The sequence below is a fragment of the Lytechinus pictus genome, chromosome 11 (genome assembly GCF_037042905.1).
Source record: "Lytechinus pictus isolate F3 Inbred chromosome 11, Lp3.0, whole genome shotgun sequence".
NCBI classification, from domain to species: Eukaryota; Metazoa; Echinodermata; class Echinoidea; order Temnopleuroida; family Toxopneustidae; genus Lytechinus; species Lytechinus pictus.
In genome coordinates, this window is record NC_087255.1 from 25,268,860 (window position 1) to 25,290,471 (window position 21,612).

General features: G+C 36.2%; 1 protein-coding gene across 1 annotated transcript in view; it reads left to right on the forward strand.

Annotated features, from left to right (window-relative positions):
* Positions 1 to 2,362: 2,362 nt before the first annotated feature.
* Positions 2,363 to 21,612, forward strand: part of LOC129272025 (uncharacterized) — a 38,248-nt gene continuing 18,998 nt past the window's right edge. Inside the window, exon 1 of the mRNA XM_054909265.2 lies at positions 2,363 to 2,699. Coding sequence (XP_054765240.2) covers positions 2,363 to 2,699 — 337 coding nt within the window. The remainder of the gene's footprint in view (positions 2,700 to 21,612) is intronic.

The window sequence follows — 21,612 nt, forward strand, 5'->3', positions numbered from 1 at the left end:
AAGGCCACTTCAATCACCAATACGATTTCTGAAACAGCATAATAATGAAAAAAAAATGATATTTGCATTTATATAGCGCTTTATACGTTGTGTGCACTGTTCCACATATAGAGTACACCATCTCCATTCCCTGGGGAATATCCTGGCCAGGCAACCGGTAATTTATCGGTGCACACATGCCAATCTAATCACATTGACTTCCTTCCACATCATACCGGGTACCCATTTAACACCTAGGTGGTGAGCATGCAAACGTAGATAAGTGCCTCGCCAAAGGACATTAGCGCCGGGTGGGATTCGAATCCTCGGCCCTTGGTTTAAGAGTCAAGTGACTGAACCACTACACCATGACTTCCAGGTGCGTGTTTTATGAAGCAGTTCGTAAGTTTCGCATGACTTTACGTACGGCTGGTGATCTTTTCTTGCGTTAAATATCATGTTAGCTGACGGGCACATTTAAGAACATTCCACTCATGCGTTTGCGTATAGTGATCAGTTCTATGAACGCCATAGACGGAAAAACACCCTAATCATTATCAGCCTATATAGAAAATCAGTAACATTATTTGACCCCGTTCTCACAGCCTGTCTAAAGCTTTGTTAAAGTGTCAGTAATGTGAACTATACTTGAGTATCATTGAATATTTCAATATTACAAACGCATAGTATAGTCATTGCATGCATTTTCCCCATTAGAATTTAATTTTGGAAATTTTCCCGGTCATTAACATTTCATTCAAATCTTGCTCCCTCTATCGTAATGTTTTTATTTGAAATTACAGCACTTGAGCATATACCTAACATAATTGAATATAATTCTACTGACAAAGATCATATCCTGAAATATTCAGCCCATTGCATGCTTGACCAGATCTTTATATATATATCATAAACAATACATAAATTAGCAGGTATTTAATTTGATGGGGCATTTTGATAAAAAATCGGTTGATTAATTTGATAAAACACATTTTTAGTTTATTGCCTTCACACCATAACCGTTTTGGGTCACGTGCATTAAAGTGATCTAGTAATGAAATGAAATAGTGACATGCACTTTGGAGGGGATCAAAACCATAACTTAATTTAAAGATTTTGAATGAAAATATACGTATTCGTCGAGTGTACTTTATTTGAATGACCCCTTTAAGATGCATGATAGCGTACAGCTTACAAACAAACACTCTCGATTTTAACACAATAATTCAATAACTAATTTGCCTTACCAATCCGACCAACCCTTCCTCGCTGCATCGGACGGGGACATTATTCTACGTTTTCGAAACAGCATCTCATTCTATAACACAATTAACACGCCGCCAGTTCTACGTTTATATCATCATGATTATTACTATCGTAATAATATTGGCTAGTGGCAAGATACAATATGCGGATATTGCCCATTCAGTATACCCATGAAAGGATTTATAGTAAGTAATATTTCATGTCTAGAGAGTGGAATTCGTTGATAAATACCGTGGTACCTACCAATTATATACCGGCATATTATATGCGTAGTTATGCCAGTATACCAGAGGGATCCATGTGATATGTAGGAATGTCACAGTTACATTCGATTGCAATGCATGTATGTTGGCATTGTGCGTCCCACATGTGCAAGTTGAATGCTAGTTGACACAGAAAACGGGGAGTTAAAGCTTATAACCAGCACCGTGTTTGAAACGCCAGCATCGCTACACAATTGTAGAAGATGACACGGGACGTTGCTTCAACGCCAAAGTCTTTCCGCGTCACGTGATTAACATTTAAATATCATATCATATCGCCTTCAGTGCTTATCAAGGAGTTACTACTCGCTCCGATCATAGAAAAGCTCTCGATCAGCGGCACCCAATTTTCCTTCCAGTGACTATGAAAGGCCTTGTCATCAAGGAAAATGTATTTCAACAGTGGATTTTGGAAAGGCAAACGTTTTTTTTACTTTGAAAGGAACCCGAAGCTCCGGAACTGGTCTGATCAAGTTCAAAATTTCGTCTTAACAAAGGTTATCTGACCCAAAAGAACAACGGAGCATCTGTCATATTTCTTATAATAAAAATTGGCCTATGAATATTTTCTCCAACCGATCAGCAAAAAATGGTGGAATTTATGTTGGTATAAGAATAAAACGACTAATAACGCCATTAATACAGACGGTGGAATGTAGAGATCTATCCAATGGTAATAAGCAGACTAGCAGAGGTCATGAATTAAACTGACTGAGGCCATCTTTTCGGACAACCAATAATTACTCTACCTAATATTTCAAACATAATGTTCTATTAAGAAGTCAATTTGAATTGGTATTTTACGAAGTAAAGAGGATTGGACTAAAAGATCTGTGTTTTTTTATTACTTTTAAATGGAGACCCACCACCGTTTTGTCCTCTTGAAGCAAATCGACGACATCGTCAAGGATATCAACCCGAGAGATATCGCCAGTTCGCTGGCCAACGACCAACAACGTGAAAAACGGGTTCTTCCAATCCTTTTGCTGAAGGACGTTGCCCGGCAACCGTCTCCCGGGAAGCAAGCGTATCGTTTGATTGAGCTGCTGGTTTCGTGCGGGCCGAGGGCGTTTGACGCGCTGTGCGAAGCGCTGGAAACTCATCGACACGATAAATTACTTCAAACGATCCGTCGGGCAGAGAAGGACACCAGAGTCGCAGATCCTGCAGTCCTGCAGCAACTCCGAAAAGGTAAGGTAGTATTGATTTTCAAACTCACTGCGTCTTCAGTATATAGCTAACATAATTGTTACATCAATTTTGAATTATTCATTTCCAAAAGGCGCTTAATGTACTTCTGTTAACAAAAAATAAACACTTTTTTTATTCAGAAAAAAATGGAAAATTAGAGTTTGCCAACAAAACTGTTACATCTGTACCATTTTCTTTTTCATTGTAGTAGGCCAAGGCCTATGGAAAACCATACAGGAGGGAAGTGGGAGGATTATTTCTAGAAAATTCGTTCAAATAATCATATCAAGAAAGTTTCCATATTTATCATTACATCTCGTTCTGATTATTTTTTTCTCCATGAGATATCAATACACGCTTTGTAAACTCTAAGAAAAAAATCTAGATGGTTTAACAAGATCACAGGATCCAATTGGCAGCAGTAATACCTCAGTCACGTTTCCCCTACGGCCGCCGTACGGCGAGTGGAGAACAGCCGTTTTAACATTGTTGTACCAGCTATACATTATAGGTAGTTTGAATAAATTAGATAAAACCACTGTTTTCAACTCTCCGTACGGCGGCCGTAGGGGAAATGTGACTAATATAATGTGTGACTCAAGTAAAAGAAATAAAATCAAAACAAAAAACATAAATTTAGTCATAATTCATTAGTACGTTTACAATAAAATGATCAAAAAATGAAAACTTTTCATTATCGATTCTTATGAAAATCCAATTGAAATGTTAGTTTCGAAATAAGTTTACTGCATGTGACTCATGATTATTACTTCATAGACATCAGAGAAGCAGTTCAGTAACTTCAATCGGTCGTCTAAAAAGTTGTCAGTTCTGACAGCTCTCTTCGCTTTTGATTGGATGAGAAGTGCCCCTGACAACTTTTTAGTGCTTAAAACTTTTATGAAACAGTCCCCGGATTCATATATTGCCGTGACAGCAATCAATAGGCTACCTCCTAATTAAATGAGCGAAAAGATATGAAACTCAAAAAACGAAATTTTTATTTGTGTAAAATTGTTGTCGACTCGGTCAGTATTTTGGCATCTCGTTTTGTTTTTGGTTTGTTTATTTATTTATTTGTTTGTTTGGGTTTTAGGGGGTGTTGTTTGTGATTTCCATGGAACCATTTCTTTCAACTCTGGCAACTTTATCATTAAGGTATAACTACCAAAGAAACTTTAATTATGATTGGATGCTGAGCCATGTTAGTATGGTATTTGTCGTGATGGCAGCCGCTACCAGAGTTTTAACTTTTTACGAAACAGGCCCCTAGATCATTTTGCGTCTTGGTAGCATTCGAACAGGCGTAGCAAGCGAGGAAAATAAGCAACATTTTCTTGTACAGGTGTATTTCATCCACTTTCACCATCGCATTGATCACCTAACTACAGACTTTGTCAACCTTCCATAACCATTATATAGTTACCATTATATTTACTCCAGTATACAACACAATATGAATTCGGGCGCTGATATTCGTTTACTTTAATATCACACAAGCAAGGAGCGGCATTGCGGCAAATTGGTAGGTTTAAAGTTCTTTTCATTATCAAATTATGCAATGGATATAATAAGCATGGTGAGCAAAGGAAAGACAAAATTATAAAATTTGATTCTTAAATTTTGATACAATCCATTAAATGATTTTTTTTACCAACGAGCAAAGCGATCGACTTAAGTGATCGCTGGAGTAAGCGTGACTGTTGTCCAATATCGTAATAGATTTCACGAGCAAACACAGCTAGCGAGCGAAATCATTTACATTTTCGTTCATCGAGAAAATTTTCAGTGACTGTAACTGAAGACAAAGAGCCCTGCCTAACCGGCTATTACTTTATAAAATGACTTGTTGGTAAGAATACAATACGCCTATATGGATATGAATGAAAAGTATGGCGGAGGGGAGGGGGGTAACCCCCTCCAAAGTGTGAAGGGACGGAATGATAAATTGATTATCAAATTCAAAGGATGAGAATACAATTTGCATTCCTGCAGGGCCCTGGGAGCGATTCTTTGATTCGGGGAGCTGAAGTAAAATTGACAAGCAAAAAAAAAGGGTTTCACTAGAAAATAAAGACCTGTGGTTTCGGTCCAGAGAAATTTGAGAAGGAAAAAAGAAGGTTTTCCTACAAAATGTGGTTCATTTTCGTAACATTTCAGCCATTTGTCAAACCTACTAGATTTCCAGGGGTGCTACCTATGGAAAATAATACACGTAGCACCCCATAGGAAAATATTGGGGGTGCAGCACCCCCGCTTCCCAGTGTAATGTTGGGTACTCACATATAATCAAATTTCGTGTTTGGGTAAAACATGTTGGTAAAAACTTTAGACCTCAAAGCGGAGGTACACAGTAAAAAAAAAATAGCACGTTGTTTAAGCCTGTCACTTTAACAACAAGTTGTTTAAACTCGTTTAAAATTGTTTAATCTTTTTAAACAACTTGTTTAAAAAGTTTAAACAGTTCTTTAAAAAATTAAACAGTTGTTTAAAAAAGTTTAAACAGTAGTTGTTAGAGTGACGGGCTTAAACAACGTGCTTAGAATTTTAAACAGCGTTTTTACAGTGTATACAGGCATAAATAGCAAAGGCCTGTTTTTAAGGATTGATACTGCAATGTCAATAAAACTCGGGTATAAAATTTGAGAAAAATATCTGAATATCTATTTTAGTATTTCACAGTTTCCTCTCAAAATTGCTGCTGGAAAAGAGTCAGAAATAAAAATAATAAATCATTCTTATTGAAGTGATAGATAAGACATTCATAAACATTTCACGTTGAACCCTGCTTGTTCAACATAAAAAGAATAATCATCTTGCGTTCACAAAAAGAAAACGGATTTATCAAGCTATTAAAATTAGGTAATTAACAAATTAGAATATGAAAGTTAATCAATCTACTTCTTCAACGAGGACGTTTGAGGCCAGAGGAACCTACTTGTGAAGAGAAAGATGAGAACTGTAATTGTCTAAATAATTACGTTGTTGTAACCATGACAACGAGATAATAGTTTTTTTCGTAATCCGTAGGCAGATGATGCGTGTTACAGGTGCTATGCAATTAATTAGGTAGATTAGATTATCAGAAAACTGAATAACAGCGCTGTTAATAGACGCACAAACTATTCATATGACGTATGGGTATATATGATGAATGAATATACGACTTTTCGGTCTCATCGGCCCACATACATTCGTAATTCCGACGCTTTGTTATTCCGAAGGTTCGAATATTCCGAAGGTTCGTTATTCCGAAGGTTTTCATTCCGAAGGTTCGTTAGTCCGAAAACGAAATAAGGCTGGTAATTCCGAAGGTTCGTTAGAGCGAAAACGAAATGAGGTTCGTAATTCCGAAGGTTCGTTAGTCCGAAAACGAAATAAGGTTCGTTAATCCGAAAATGAAATGAGGTTCGTTTGAAGTACTTATTCTATTCATGTATTCCATGAAGTTCTCAAAATAATCCTTTTCGGGTCTGATCGTCAAAACTTATCACCTGGCGCTGCGTGCTCGCATATTCATTAGTATGTATGAGCCTACTTCTATATGAAGTCTAACAAACTACTTTAAATCCCTCTTTATGACAGTTTATCAAAAATTTCAGCTCGCAATTCGCGCTCGAAGTAATTAGTTCCATACGCGTCTTGTTTATAATCACAAACATTGCTCAAATTGTTTCAATTTTTAGGACAAAATTCCTGAAATTTCTATAAAAATTTAGCTCGCTTCTCACGTTCGCATTATTCAATCAGGGATTATGAGATACAATTATCTTGTTTATGAAGAATAAAGCTAAGAAGTCACTGTTCGGACTACCCCTTCAAAGAAAAAAAAGTCAGCTTTGAGCAGCCGATCGGGGAAATTTTAATGAAACCCCCCCCCCCCCCTTATGGGCGAAAGCTCGATTCACATCTGTATTCATACACTACACATAAATTTAATGTGAAATAGGTGTGCCCGCCCCATTCCGAAAAGCTGGCTACGATGGCTGCGGATGGCATTTTTGCCCCGCCCCAGCCCAAAAAAGGGGTCTTTGTCACCCCTATTCTGGTCCAAACAATCAACACCCCCCCCCCCCCCCGCGCAGAGCGATTTTTTAAAAAAGTTTATAAGTGGTAAACATTCAATCAAGAATGGATCTTTTAGTAGACATTTCGAACTTTGACCAAAACAATTTCAAAATTCATCAACACGCCCCTATCGATATTTGATTTGATAACTTCTATAATAATTCTGCTCTTATACTGGTTTTCGTTAATAGGTTAATAGTAGGTTTCTTGTTGAATGCATTTATATTTTATTTATTTGATGTTCAGTAGTCTGTTTTTTAAGTTGTACTTATTGTAAGAATGTTCAGTTTGGTCCCTGTATCCCGGGCCTGTACCTTTGTATCATTTACATTAATATTAATAAATGAAATGAATAATAAATCAATCTTTGCATGTCTAGCAATGAGAGAAAAACATGAAGTAGCCTGATAAGCCTTTGATCATCCCTTTGAGAGAATTCTGCATACGTCAACGCCCCTGGTAACGATAGATCAGCCCCTTCCCACAAGGGCGGTGAAAGCGGGGGGGGCAGGGGGAAATTGCACCCCCCCCCCCCCCTCCCAAAAAAAATCCCAGTGGGAACGAAATACTATTTTTCTAAAATGGGAAATTCCCTATTTTTTCCCCCAAATGAAATGTGCCGCTTTTCGAAAAGAAATGCCCTTTTTAAAGTATACATTTTATATTAGAAAATCCATTTTTTTGTTTTCAGTTAAGGTTTAGTAAGGTACTCACCGTTTCTGGTTATAAAAAGACTTAGAAAGTCAAGATTTCAGGCTGGAATATCTTTTTAACTCGCGCTTCGCACTCGCATTATTCGATGTATCCTATTCATGAGTCACTAAACGCAGTGCTTAACAGGTTCCTTTTCTGGTCAGTATATTTCAGCTGGCGTTTCGCTGTCGTGTTAATTCTCTAGTTAGATGCACATCTTTTTAATGATTACAAAAACTGATCAGAATGTTATATTTTCTTATAGAAATGTCCAAAGTTTGAGCCTGCGATTCACGCTCGCAACACCTCCCAAGGATGCCCTTATAACAGTAATTGACAAAAAACGAGTTTAACAACATCAGCTTTGAACATTTTTTCCAAACCGCTCGCTCGTTACACTCTCTCGCGAAAAATAAAGCCTAAATATATATCTTACCATAATCAGATATCACTTAAAAATGCTTTGCTCTTCCTTACTCTCCTTTGGTTCGCCGACCTTCTTTTTGCCTCCCCATATCCTCTTAACAATTGAACAGCAACGGTCTTTCTCCCCCCCCCCCCCCCTCCACCACGCTTACCCTTCCGGTTTTCCTAATTCGCCACCGATTATTTCATTTTTCGGATTAACGAACCTTCTGAATAAAGAACCTTATTTTGTTTTCGGATTAACGAACATCAAGGTATAGGCAATTTACGTGTTCCGGAATTACGAACCTTCGGAATAAAGAACTGCCTTGCTTTAACATGGCGGCATTCATATTTCATTGAAGCTTATGAATATGTACGAGTCCCTCATGATCTACAGACCCCGTGCAAGATGTGTGCATTGACGGGGCATTGACTTAATACTGGCCGGTGAGTTGTTATAGAATGAGTCCTAAACGCACTTCCAGTGAATATATGCCCACTTTCTTTACGGCGTATGTTTATCATGTGATAGTACTTAGACAGGAATAGGCATCTTATTGATATAAGCTAATCCATAAAAGCATGCCAAAGCATCATTTCGAAGCATCCATGCTCTACGTTGTATATCCATACGTCCTATATCAATAAGTCTATTCGTCACAGCGAACGTTAACATAATTATGAATTCAATTTGCCCACATACATGTAAGTACATGAAGAGATGTGTCTTATATCAACTCTGAGCCTGGATGTGCAGAGACATCTGAGCATTTGCTAAGTTTGACCAATGTTGCATTCGTCTAGGGGAAAAAATAAATTCACCCGAATTTAAGAAAGAAATGTCACTTAATTTCACACACGTATTTTCTTATGCATGGAAATTAATATGGTATTTTTTTCAGCAGGACTTTGCACCATTACCGATCATATCCCTTTATATACTACTTCAAAAATACAAGTCGGCTGCTATCATAGAGATATATGGATAATTGGTATAAACGACAAAATTTTCATTTCCCGATTCTCTTTACGGCCACTGCAATTTCAAGCAGGACAGAACTTCCATTTCGATACCCATTAGCGTTATGTGACGAGTGGTATAATTACTTACTACTCCATGAGATTTCGAGAATAGGAGACGTCTGGAAAGCATTGTCTGAGAATGTTGAAGGGTTGTCAAGATGACAGTATGTCTATATATCGTCTCGGCAATCTATAATTCATGAAGACCGTAATACTGCAGTCACACCAACGAAACCGACCGATGATATGCCATTTGAAATAACGTAATAACTTTGATCGGTACGGAGTGTGTGTGACTGAGGCTCAACGATTGTGCAAATATATGACTATCATATTAATTGCTTGAGCGCTGCAAATAGTATTCACGAAGTATGCTTTTGATGGAACGGTACTCTTAATGTACAAGTGATTTTTTTTAATAGAACAGAAATGACATATCAGGAAACGATTTTTGTTCAAACAAGAGGAAGAGACGTGCTAAAAGGATATTAATGATGAGGATGATTAAAATCTTGATGTCAAATACGTGGATTGTGGTGATGATAATGATGTGTATATTATTAAAAACATAATGACATTTAAAATAATGATATTCATTTTCAGTTTATTGCATTTAGATTTAAAAAGGAAAAATTACAATCAGCTATCGAGCTGTTTTCAGCATGTCCTTACATGGAACATTCAAACATACTGTAAATAATTATAGCTAAAACAAACAAGTTTAATACAAACCAATAAAAAAAAAATTAAATGAGTAACCCTGTCTAAATATCAGTAATAAATAATTAGATGATTAAATATCGAAAAAGACAGAATCACAAAATATAACAATATCTAGCTAAGCGATAGGGGGTATGATATGAAAAAGGGTTCGGGCGATCAATAATTATTTACCTTTGCACAAATCAGGTAAGTTTCACCTTGTTACCATCGAAACCGATTTATATTCACAAGCAGTTGATCTATATCCTGGATAGACCAAGACCACATGGGCTTGGCCTAAACCGATTAATCACTGTTTAGTCTACTACCTACACTTTGTTTATACCCCTTTTTGTCTAATTCTTATTTAGTCTAATCTAGCAGTATAAGGCCGAGTGAATAAACGCGCATGATATCAATTCATCTATATATCACAAGCCAAACTATTAGTGAATAGGCTAATAAAACAACATAAAATGAACATTTGAACAATGACTCTAGCGTACATAATTAGGAGCCCCATGAAGGAACAGTGGTATTTTGCAAATACCCCTGTAATGAGTCATCCTCCATATTTATATGATTTATACGATTTATTAATGTGAACATGTATATATATTATATATATATGTATATAATATATATATATATATATATATATATATATATATATATATATATATATATATATATATATATATATATATATTGTGAAAGAAATGAATGAAGAAATGAAGAGAACAATGGTAGGCGTAGCTTAAATCAAGGTTCCCCAGAGCTATCTGCCCTTTGGAAAAATTGGTAATGCCGAAAAAATGTCTCTTCCGGGAATTGAACCCGGGCCCCCAGCTTTGAACGTCGGTGCCTTAACCACTAGACCACAGAGACGGGTTAGTGGCTAGGGCGACCCCTAGGGTAGGGGTTCAAAACCCACCTACACCCGACAAAGGAAATTATAATTGGTTATAGTGTCGAAAATCTGTCTATCTGACGGTCAGTCGGATCGGGGTCGCCCTAGCCACTAACCCGTCTCTGTGGTCTAGTGGTTAAGGCACCGGCGTTCAAAACTGGGGGCCCGGGTTCGATTCCCGGCAGAGACATTTTTTCGGCATTACCAATTTTTCCAAAGGGCAGATAGCTCTGGGGAACCTTGATTTAAGCTACGCCTACCATTGTTCTCTTCATTCATTTCTTTCACAAAATATTTATATAAAAGAGTTGCCAAAGCTGTTGTACATGTATAATTTCACACATTTATATACATAAATATATATAAATATATATCTATATATTTATCATCTATATATCACAAGCCAAACTATTAGTGAATAGGCTAATAAAACAACATAAAATGAACATTTGAACAATGACTCTAGCGTACATAATTAGGAGCCCCATGAAGGAACAGTGGTATTTTGCAAATACCACTGTAATGGGTCATCCTCCATATTTTATATGATTTATACGATTTATTAAATTTGAACATGTATATATATATATATATATATATATATATATATATATATACAATTGTATACAAACAAACTATGTAACAGTTCATCACAGAGATAATATATAGAGACAAAACAAAACAAGTCAATCATCACACTAGAAAAAAGTAAATAATTGTGTTCTAAAATACAAGGCTCGTGAGGCACACCTAAAAAGCATGAATTTCTTCTTCTGTTTGTTGAATGGCGATTAGTCATATTAGATTATAATCGCCATTGTCTTCATCTAAAATGTTCTCACTCCTTCTCACATAATAATATTATTACCAATATATTTTACCTTTATCATTATCTTTTGCATCATTTCAATGTTAAAAGGAGAATAATTTCACAATGAAGTTAATTGCTCTATTTTTTTTTTCTAAATATGCATTTATAAAATCTCACCCAAAACAAACCACTATCTTCAGCCCAGTTCCAAACTAGTTGCGCTTGTCCTGCCCTGCAAGTAAGGTAGCCTTGAATAATAATAAAAAATAGCAAACGAAGTGAAAAAAATGGTCTATTTTGCATCTATTAGTAGACACAGAAATGTAACAACAATAACAAAACATACAAACAATCGTACTGTTGTATTTAAATCCAGGATTTTTTAAACGCTCCCATGCCATATTTTTATCGTGATAAGAGAGCCTGGCATTTTACTTTCCATTAAAAGGCTTCCATTTATACTACCATTGATTGGTAACAAGATTAAATGGCTATTGACGAAAAGGAGACTGTGTCCATGAAAGGATCAATAATTCAGGCATTAATTTTAGAGAGTACAAGGGCCAGCTTTTACCTAGTTGGTCCGATCAAATATTTACCTAATAAAAATATCTATCTCGGTATTTTTGTCAACCAATAACGAAATAACAAGCATTCGAAAATTAGTATAATTGATTTCACTGTAAATTCTACGAAACGAACAAAAACATTTGTCTATAAAAAACAGATTCTCGTATTTAAGAACAAGGTTACTTCATTTCTTCAGTTCTCATGCAGACTGTTTGTGTGCGTGTGTGTGTGTGTGTGTGTATGTGAGAGAGATATATATATACTTAATATTCTATTTCTTGAATTTAAAATTAGTATGAAGATGATGTCAAAGTTTAGAAAAATAATGCAATATCTAGAAGGGTTTAAGAATAGTATGTATATCAACAACGTCCATACAGTCACGAACGTGTGTAAACTCACGACTCGCACTCACACATACACTTCTCGCGCACACACTCCCTCGCGCGTACACACGTTTATGGTGAAAATCGAGGACAGGGGCCGTATTCTGAAAATTGTCTTCAGAGAAATATTTATATAATATTGACTGGCATAGAATGAGATACAAACCTGTATTGCCCGATGTGAATCCAATATTGCCCAAGCCGAAGGCGCGGGCAATATTGGATTCAGAGAGGGAAATATAGGTTCGTGTCTCATTCTATGCCAGTTAATATTATTATTATTACCTATATAGTAAATTGATTCAAAAAAATTCCCCAAAATCTGACACATAAAATTTCCCCAAAATCTTTCCAAGGGTCTCTTTATCCAGTGTCTCGAAATCGCCAAGAAGAGATTTTTCAAGCAGATATTCACGGATTACAGCAACGGCCTGTTTCGTAGACTTTTTGGTTTTTTCAGCATCTTTGTTTGTCACTATATTTTCAAATTCTTCAGCACCATAACTAGCGAATCTCTTAGAAGTAGCCATTTTCTCACGTCACATACCGGTACACACTGCGCATACACATAGATATTGGTCTATGTGCATGGCATGCATCGCACTATGCGCTGCGCTGTAAATAGAGCCGCGCTGCGCTACAACTGCGGTCTCTTCACAATCTGGTTCCAATCGGATTTCGCGAATATTGCCCGTTGTTAAATTTACACACAAAGTCAATGGGAAAACCCGGAAGAGAGAAAATACGGCACGATATTGACCGCTGCGAAATCAGAGAACGCAAAATATGGATAATGATTGCCACGCAGAAACACCTCGTATAGGTGATAATCTTGTATCTTTAGAGTTACAATAAAATCCGTATTCCGAAAATTCTTGTATCTTTTCTTGTTAATTTTCTTGTAACTTTCGCTGAGCGCGTATGATGTCAGAGCTAGAATTATGCGTAAAGTTAAAAACGGCGCATAAATATCCCTTTGCGCAAGAAAACATATCGAGATAAAAGATATTCTGAAAATTATTTTATCTTTGCGTTCTGTTAACTTCCTTGCAAAATACAAGAAAATTTACAAGAGGTAGGGGGCTATTGTAACTTATTGTTGCATGCGATATTTGTCCGTCTGCAATAATCATTTCTTGCTGCATCCCGCAAGAACATCATGTTTTACAAAAGGAGACATTCCAAAGACATTATAACGACGGATTGGTAGACTTTTCAGCAATTAAAAAATGGTGTTCGAGACGATGAATCTTTTCAGAGAAAATATATCTTACCGTGTTTACACTTAATCGGCATTTGAATCGGCTCGCGGTTCTGAACCGTGAGCCGATTCAGCATCGGCTTTTTCATAGCGTGTAAACGCGAGTAACTTGAATCGGCTCGCGGTTCAGAACCGGCAATTTGCACCACCAAAGTACTAGGTTCTGAACCGCGAGCCGATGCAGAATCGGCTTTTTTACTACGTGTAAACAGAAAGCCGATTCTGCACCGGCAATTTGTGCGCATTTCAATTACTTTACCATTGTGACGTAATTGTAAGCGCACTGATCCAGCGTTATCTTTATTCTGACGTATATTGTAGGTATGCGTATCATTTCAGGTTTTTGCATCGGCTCGCGGTTCTGAACCGCGACCTGTAACAACGTGTAAACGCAATCCAAATGCCGATTCTGCATCGGCATTTGGTTCAGAACCAAATGCCGATTGAGTGTAAACACGGTATTAGAGAAGAGCCATGTGTATTTTTAGCACAGAAGCGCACAAGCATAAGCGTCGGGGGCGCAAGGAAATTACGCCCCATATATGAACAATGCGCTTCATTATTTTTCAGAATAGACGCTTCTATTGGTTGACCTTAGCATATAACAAGCTTAATGATTGGTTGATGATGAAATATTGGGCGTGTCAGAGATAAAATAGGGGACGTCCTCACAGAGATAAGACAATTTAAAGAATACCAATTTAAGAGAGTTTTAGCGATCTGTTATCTTGCTGACTTACAAGAAAAGTTACCAGAAAAGTTAAGACAATTTCCAGAATACCACCCCTGATTTTTAGTAAAGCATTTTTTCCTTTATAACCGTGGATGTGTGTGTTAGTCAGTCAGTCCGCAAGCCCTGAAAAAGTAGCTTATTTTATCCAAGTGATATTCATGACAAGAGGGTTTTTGCATAGTTAATGAGCTTGGTGCGAACCAAAACACCTCTTTTTATTCGGCCATTGCTGCTCTAAATATTGACAAAATTTCATGTTTTTGGTATCTTTGTAAAGAAGAAGAATCATTCTTTTAGGTCATGTGTTTGGATTTTTAAAAGAATTTTGTAATATAGGAAAAACTTTTGATCTAAAACATGAAACAAAATATTTTTTTTCATGCAACAAAAGTTGTTGTTTTCATACTTAATTTCTGTTTAGGCACAAATGATTTTTAAATCATGATAAAGCTGAAGATCTAAGCTTTAATATAATACAATTTTTATAAGAAGATGTATTTTAGATGGGTCAGCAGCCAGCTTTTCATAGGCCAAGTACATTTTGCAGCTCAAAAACAAGAATACTGCGCTCTGATTGGTCATAGACCACACACCCACGCAAATTCCAATGTTCCCCACACTGGGCCTCTGCAAGGTCACACTCACCATGTGGTAATCTCTTCAAATTACCCGCGCCTGTTTGTTTTGAAAACAGTATTCAGCCAATCAGAACTCTGGATTTTATGTTACTCAGAAATTTCAGAAATCTCGTCTTGCATCTTGATGGAAATAACTGGCTGCTGACCCATCTAAAAGATGCCACATATCAAGAATGACATTGTAAGAAAGTATAGAGTTTGAGCTTTCTGATGATATAAATAATGTTGGTGCCTAAAACACAAAATGTTGCACAATTTGCAAGTGAAAACAGAGGAAGAAAATTCTGTTTGATGCATCTTTTCAGGTAAAAAATTCACTTATTTATCAAAATATTTCATTCAAAAGAAATGACCAATATAAAAGGGTAACATTTACTCTTGCCCATGGTACAAAAATAATCAATATTACTCAAGGAGAAAGTGGTTAAATTCTTTGAGAAAGAAAGTCGCACAATTCACGAGATTTTGCAGGGACATGAATTCAGCCACGAGAGGACTTGGATAAATCTTGCTCATTTGCTCATTAACACAGGGGCTTGCGGACTGACTGTAGTAGGAATCTAGTAAATCGAGGATCATTTGAAATTTTACCATACAATCGAGGGTATCTTATCATCGCGAATCGAGATTCGAGAGTTTTTATTTGGACCTCTATATGCAAAAGTACATCATTTAGGAATGGTTCGAGGACGTCCTTAAAGCGTTTGTGTCCTCATATGTGATATTTAAGAACCGTGTGTGTGAGAGAGTGTATGTGGGTGTGTGTAGGGTGCACCTGTGTGTGGGTGTGTGTGTACTCGGTTGCAACCATTTGTAACTACCCTAAAACAAAGTCACCCAATATCTGATGCACACTCATTGCATACACGGACGTGCCAAGCAGTAATCCAGGTATATGCACATTTTTTACCGATAATTTACCAATGATAAGAAAATTACGGCGCATGTCAACTGGCACACTCTCAAAACTAATCAACACTGAAATGTGGTATGGATTGACAACATTTTTAGATATTAGGTTAACACTTGCTGTATCCATATACCTACTACCAAACACAATAGCGTTTGATTCTAGCGAATGACGATGTTGGTCATTTCTGGACAATTTCAAAAATATTTTGACATTTTTACAATTTTTGACAACCATGTATGATATAGTAGTTTCATTTCAAGTTTAATGGTTTTACAGTACTTCATAATCCTTTGAAAAAACACATACTTGCACTGCATAGTTTAAATTTTTCAAGTTGTCAAAATTATCATGGTTATTAACTAACAAATAAATATACATGTACTTACCATGAACAAGCCCCATGGCGGATTAACTAAATGTTGCAATCACTGTACAATTTCGGCATCCTCTGTTGGACAAGATATTAGGTGAAGAGTTGACTGAAAATAGCATAAATCAGAGGTACAGAGACATAAGCAAATAGTAAATATATTTCCTTTCGTATATTTGTACACTATAATATTTTGTTTTCATCTATGTACCTATACACTGTAAAAAATATTGGGTAAAATTTGTACCACCTCGAGGGTAATTATATGTCCAATCAATTTGGGGCATCATTTTACACAATGCGGGAAGCATATTGTCCAGTAAGCTTAAAAAATAAGCAGCAATTACTTAAGAATGGGCAAAATTTTCATCACTGGATAAATAAAAATGCCCAAAAGAAATGCCCAATGATGGTTGGACACATAATTACCCTCATGGAGCACTTTTACCCAATATTTTTTAGAGATGGTGTACACGTTTATATTTGCTATTCTTGTAATTTATATTTTAAACCAGTTTCCCCCATTTTTAAGGAGGGAATGCCGAGCAGCCTTGCTGCGTAGTCAGACGAAGGTCTGGTAGTAAAATTTATACAAAGCAAGTTATTACATGACTTACAAATATCTATCCGAATGATTCCTATGTTGATTGTGTATATTTGTATATGCGTGTATATACATTATATGTATATGTATATATATATACATATCTGTATATTGTATATATATATATATATATGTGTGTGTGTGTGTATGTGTGTGTGTGTGTATGTGTATATGTGTATGGTTATGTTTATGTGTATATATGTCACCTGCATGTTTATCACTCCCTTCTATTATTTGTGCCATGATGCATTTACTATTTATAAGTAGACATTGTAGACGTTGTTTCTCTTTTTGACGAAATACTATTTTGTTTTTGTTTATCTGCTTATATTCCTTGAAGTGTATATTTGTTTTGTATTATTTTGTACTTCTTGTTTTGAACAAAATATTGGCGAATGCCAGTGACGTACTTATAAATTCTATTTAATTCATGACTTGACTTTAAAGCTCAACTTCTATTTCAAATGCTACGTTACAGATTAGAGTGAAGTATGTTTGTTTGTTTATGTACGATGGAAGAAAAAACAATTTGGGCGTCATTTGAAATAAACCAGAGAAGCTGGAAATTTTCTTTGACACATTTAATTAATTCATTTTGAGAGAAAAGGGAGAGGGGATAGATAGAGATAGATAGATAGATATAGACCTTCCTAATAATATACCAGAGTGGTATACCCTGTACCACGTTTGATAACTAATTCTAAATCTGGAAAACAACTAATGGTAAATAATGGAAATAATCATAATGATAAAACAGGGTAAGTGAGAGAGAAATAGATACAAAGAAATCATTCACAGGGCATGCAGAGAGAGACGAAAGAGCGGTAGAATAAGAATGTTATATTGCACTGAAATTGTGACTACTATCGCCTCCAGAATTTTGAATGAATGAATTGTCTTTCTAAATGAATAATGAGTAAGTAATGCGTTGAATACATGCAATAATCAAGAGTCTTGTGAATAGTGGAGAAATTATCATTATGCTAGAGCAGTATACCGTAGTGTCCTACATGAATAGTAATTATAATGACAATTATGGTCATATTCATAATGATAAAAAATGGTTACAATGATAACAAAGATCGATAAAAGCAGGCTTTATATGACCTTTTTTATTGGCTCATTCTCCTGAAGACGACAAGAATACACTTGTCGAACTGTCGAGTTTGGATAGTCCTTATGAGGACCAACATTATATACCCAGGAAAGGATAATGGTGTACCGTGAAGACACTACACTCTTCATCGTCGCCATGGAAACCTTCAGAAGTTACATCAGTAGATCGATAATATAATGATAATGAGAACAACAATAATATTAATGATCATAATAATAGTAATGTTGATAATAACAATAAATGACGATGATGGTGATAACGATTGTTTTACACTCTAAAATTATTGGGTAAAAGTGCTCCATGAGGGTAATTATGTGTGCAACCAACATTGGGCATTTCTTTTGAGCATTTTTATTCATCCAGTGTGATGAAAATTTTGCCCATTCTAAAGTGATTGCTGCTTATTTTTAACCTTACTTGACAAAATGCTTCCCGCATTGGGTAAAATACTGCCCCAAATTGCTTGGGCACATAATTACCCTCGTGGTGGTAAAAATTTTACCCAATATGTTTTAGTGTAAATGACAATGATGATAACATCAATGATATGAATAACAGTAATACTATTGATAATCATGATAATGATTTTGTAGATGAATGTTAATAATAATCATTAGCGATAAAATATAACCAAATACAACAATATTCCGTGAAAACAAATGAAATGAATGCGGCAAACATGTCAATAATTAATTGTCATGGCACTGTCTTGTAATCATCTACTATACCACAGCCTATATATTCAGATTGCCACTATCACGAAGTGTAGCATTTCGAAGATTAACACACTCTCTGTACTAATTGGCAATATGAAATGGGTTGGCATAACAGGATAAAAGGATCATCGTCTGAACAAAATTATATCAAAAGCCGGAAGCAGGGGAAGAATATTATGAAATCTGCTATGGGCGATTAATATGAATTGGCACATCACACGTTCATGCTGTAAATCCCATTTTCAGTTTCGTGAAATCTGAGCAATATTCATTTTAATAAGGTTTGAATTCATGTATCAGGTAAAATGAACGCTGCTATCATAAGACAAACGTATGTTAAATATTTGATTAAAAATATGTTGGTATATTAAGAGTGAAACTGTTTGAAATTTGGTCAAGTGATATAACGCACACACATTCTTCAAAATAAAGTTCATTTCATAAATGGAAACCATTTCATAAATGGAAACCTTTTCTTGTCCCTCATTTTGGAGTTTTAAACGGTCCTTAGGGTCGTCACTCGAGTTATTCTCCTTACTTTTTGTCTAAAAGCTCACTCTGGCAACATGACTTTCAATATATGTTTTAATTTTTAATCGTATCGTACAGGAGATTCTGATTCCAGGCGTGATACATTGCCATACATGGATGAATTATTTTCCATATTCCCATATCACATGTCGTCTGTACTTCTCACGCATCTGTGACCAAGTTAATAGTGTAGAGTAACATGCATGACCGCTATTCCAATATAAATTCCTTAATAACCGTCGGTATTTGTATGGGTAGACCTCTTGTGTATCGAGATTATAATAGGTGTTGAGATGCACAAACAAATCGATGCATGCTATAAATATACACTATATTCCCAACCCGGGAGGGCCACTTCCATTCACGAGTGGATACCATGCGCGACCATGGGGTCTCGAAAAGCACTCTAGACACGTAATTTCCATATTCTGAAAATGCACCCCTTAACAAGTATTGGCGTGTGAAACCCTACCCTTAACAAGTATTGGAAACAAAACGATACTCTTGGCAAATATTCCCTGAAATGAACCCCTAAACAAGTACAGGAATTGTTACGGGTCCTTCGGTCGTCGGCTTTACCTTATTTGGTTTAGTACGACCCCACCCTCTACACCTCGCGCAAATCGGACTCTAAACACGAAGTGTTGGGGCAAAATGGACATCCTTTATAAAACATTTTAATTTTGTTTTATCATTCCCGCAAATTCGACCCTAAACACGTAATTTTCCTAGCGAAATAGACACCCTTTTTTCATTATTTTTGTGTTTTTGACACCCTTATCACGTTACGTACGTAACGTGCCCTATCGTGAAAAGGACATCCTTTTTACGTGTTTTTTTGGTCGCGCATGGTATCCACTCGTCAATGTAAGTGGCCCCCCGGGATTCCCAATCACAATTTGGATAGACAAATATTTCCCGATAGGCGCGCACATCTAAATACAACAAAAACTATCACCTATAAAGGCAAGTTTAAATATTACAAATTTAAAAAAGCATGCATGTACACCATTATAACAAAATGACAATCATAAAAGAAAATAATAGGATGGTGGTCTTGCCTTCCATTATTACTGGCCTACTTATGACAGGGGAAATGTTAACAGTATGTATATAATGGGAGGGGGAAGATTTGAAGGCATATGGATCGCCCTGATATATACATTATAACTTTGATTTTTTTTTTAAATAAATGTTAGGGGAACAACGCTTCTCTACATTGTAAAAACGCTGTTTAAAATTTTAAGTACGTTGATCAAGCCCGTCACTCTAACAATTATTGTTTAAACTTTTTAAACTGTTTTAAATCGTTCCAATGTGATATTGCAGTGCTCTAAAGATGAACTCGTTCATTCCTATTGACAGGCTATTCATTGTCGGTTTATAAGTTAACTTTTATGTGATAATATTTAATTGCAAAAACACCCCTGACTAGAATAGCACACCCATAGTAGTTCTTTGTATGCCTCGACTTTTTTCTCTCTTTTTTCAATTTAGGAAAGTGCCCATGCATGGCGTGCCCTCACACTGCTGTAAGCTTGATCTACCCCACTACCTCTGTCTCACTACATTAGCTCAATGTGATTGATTGGCTCACTTTGATAGACTATTTCATCTTGGTAAATTGAATTGATAGACCTTGGAGTTCCCGAGAGTAATTTTCTGGCCATTCTGAAAAAAAATATATTGTATTCACATAATACTTGATCAAGATGTAAGCTATAAAACTCGGTCGAAAGAAACGCTTCAAACCGGAAGTACCTATATGTTGTTGTTGTTGTTTTTTTTTACATTTAAAACACCGATAAGGGGAAAGTAAGTATGTGTTATTCTGCGAGAAAATAGACCTTATTCATATGACGTCATAATCTCAAAGCGCCCTCCCTATATATATATATCCGGGCTATATAGAGGATATTGGAATATGCGTAAACGGCGTTGTCAGAGATGCTGCAGCTGCAGCTCTCCAATGCATGCAAGGGCTTGAACCTCTAACATGGCTTCGAGATGGCGCCAATGCATAAGCCGTTGTATCGGTTTGTTAATCAACTACATTTTTATACTTCCGTCCTAGACGGGACGTATTATGGTATCACGCTCGTTGTCCGTCCGTCTGTCCGTCCGTCCGTCCGTCCGTTAACTTTTTCTTGTAAACGCGATAACTTCAGTTTAACTTAAAGGAGAATGAAACTCTTGGAGCAAGTTAGCTTTTGTGTAAGCAGAAAAATCAAAGAATAAGATCAACAAAATTTTGAGTAAAATAGGACTAGCAATAAAAGAGTTATGAGCATTTGAATGTCGAGATCACTAATGCTATGGAGATCCTCCCATTGGCAATGCGACCAAGATCTGTGATGTCACACACGTACAACTCTCCCATTTGGACACTGAAAATATACCCCAAAACATATCTTTTTGCTCATTTAAATCATATGACAAATGATTCATCAATGATATAA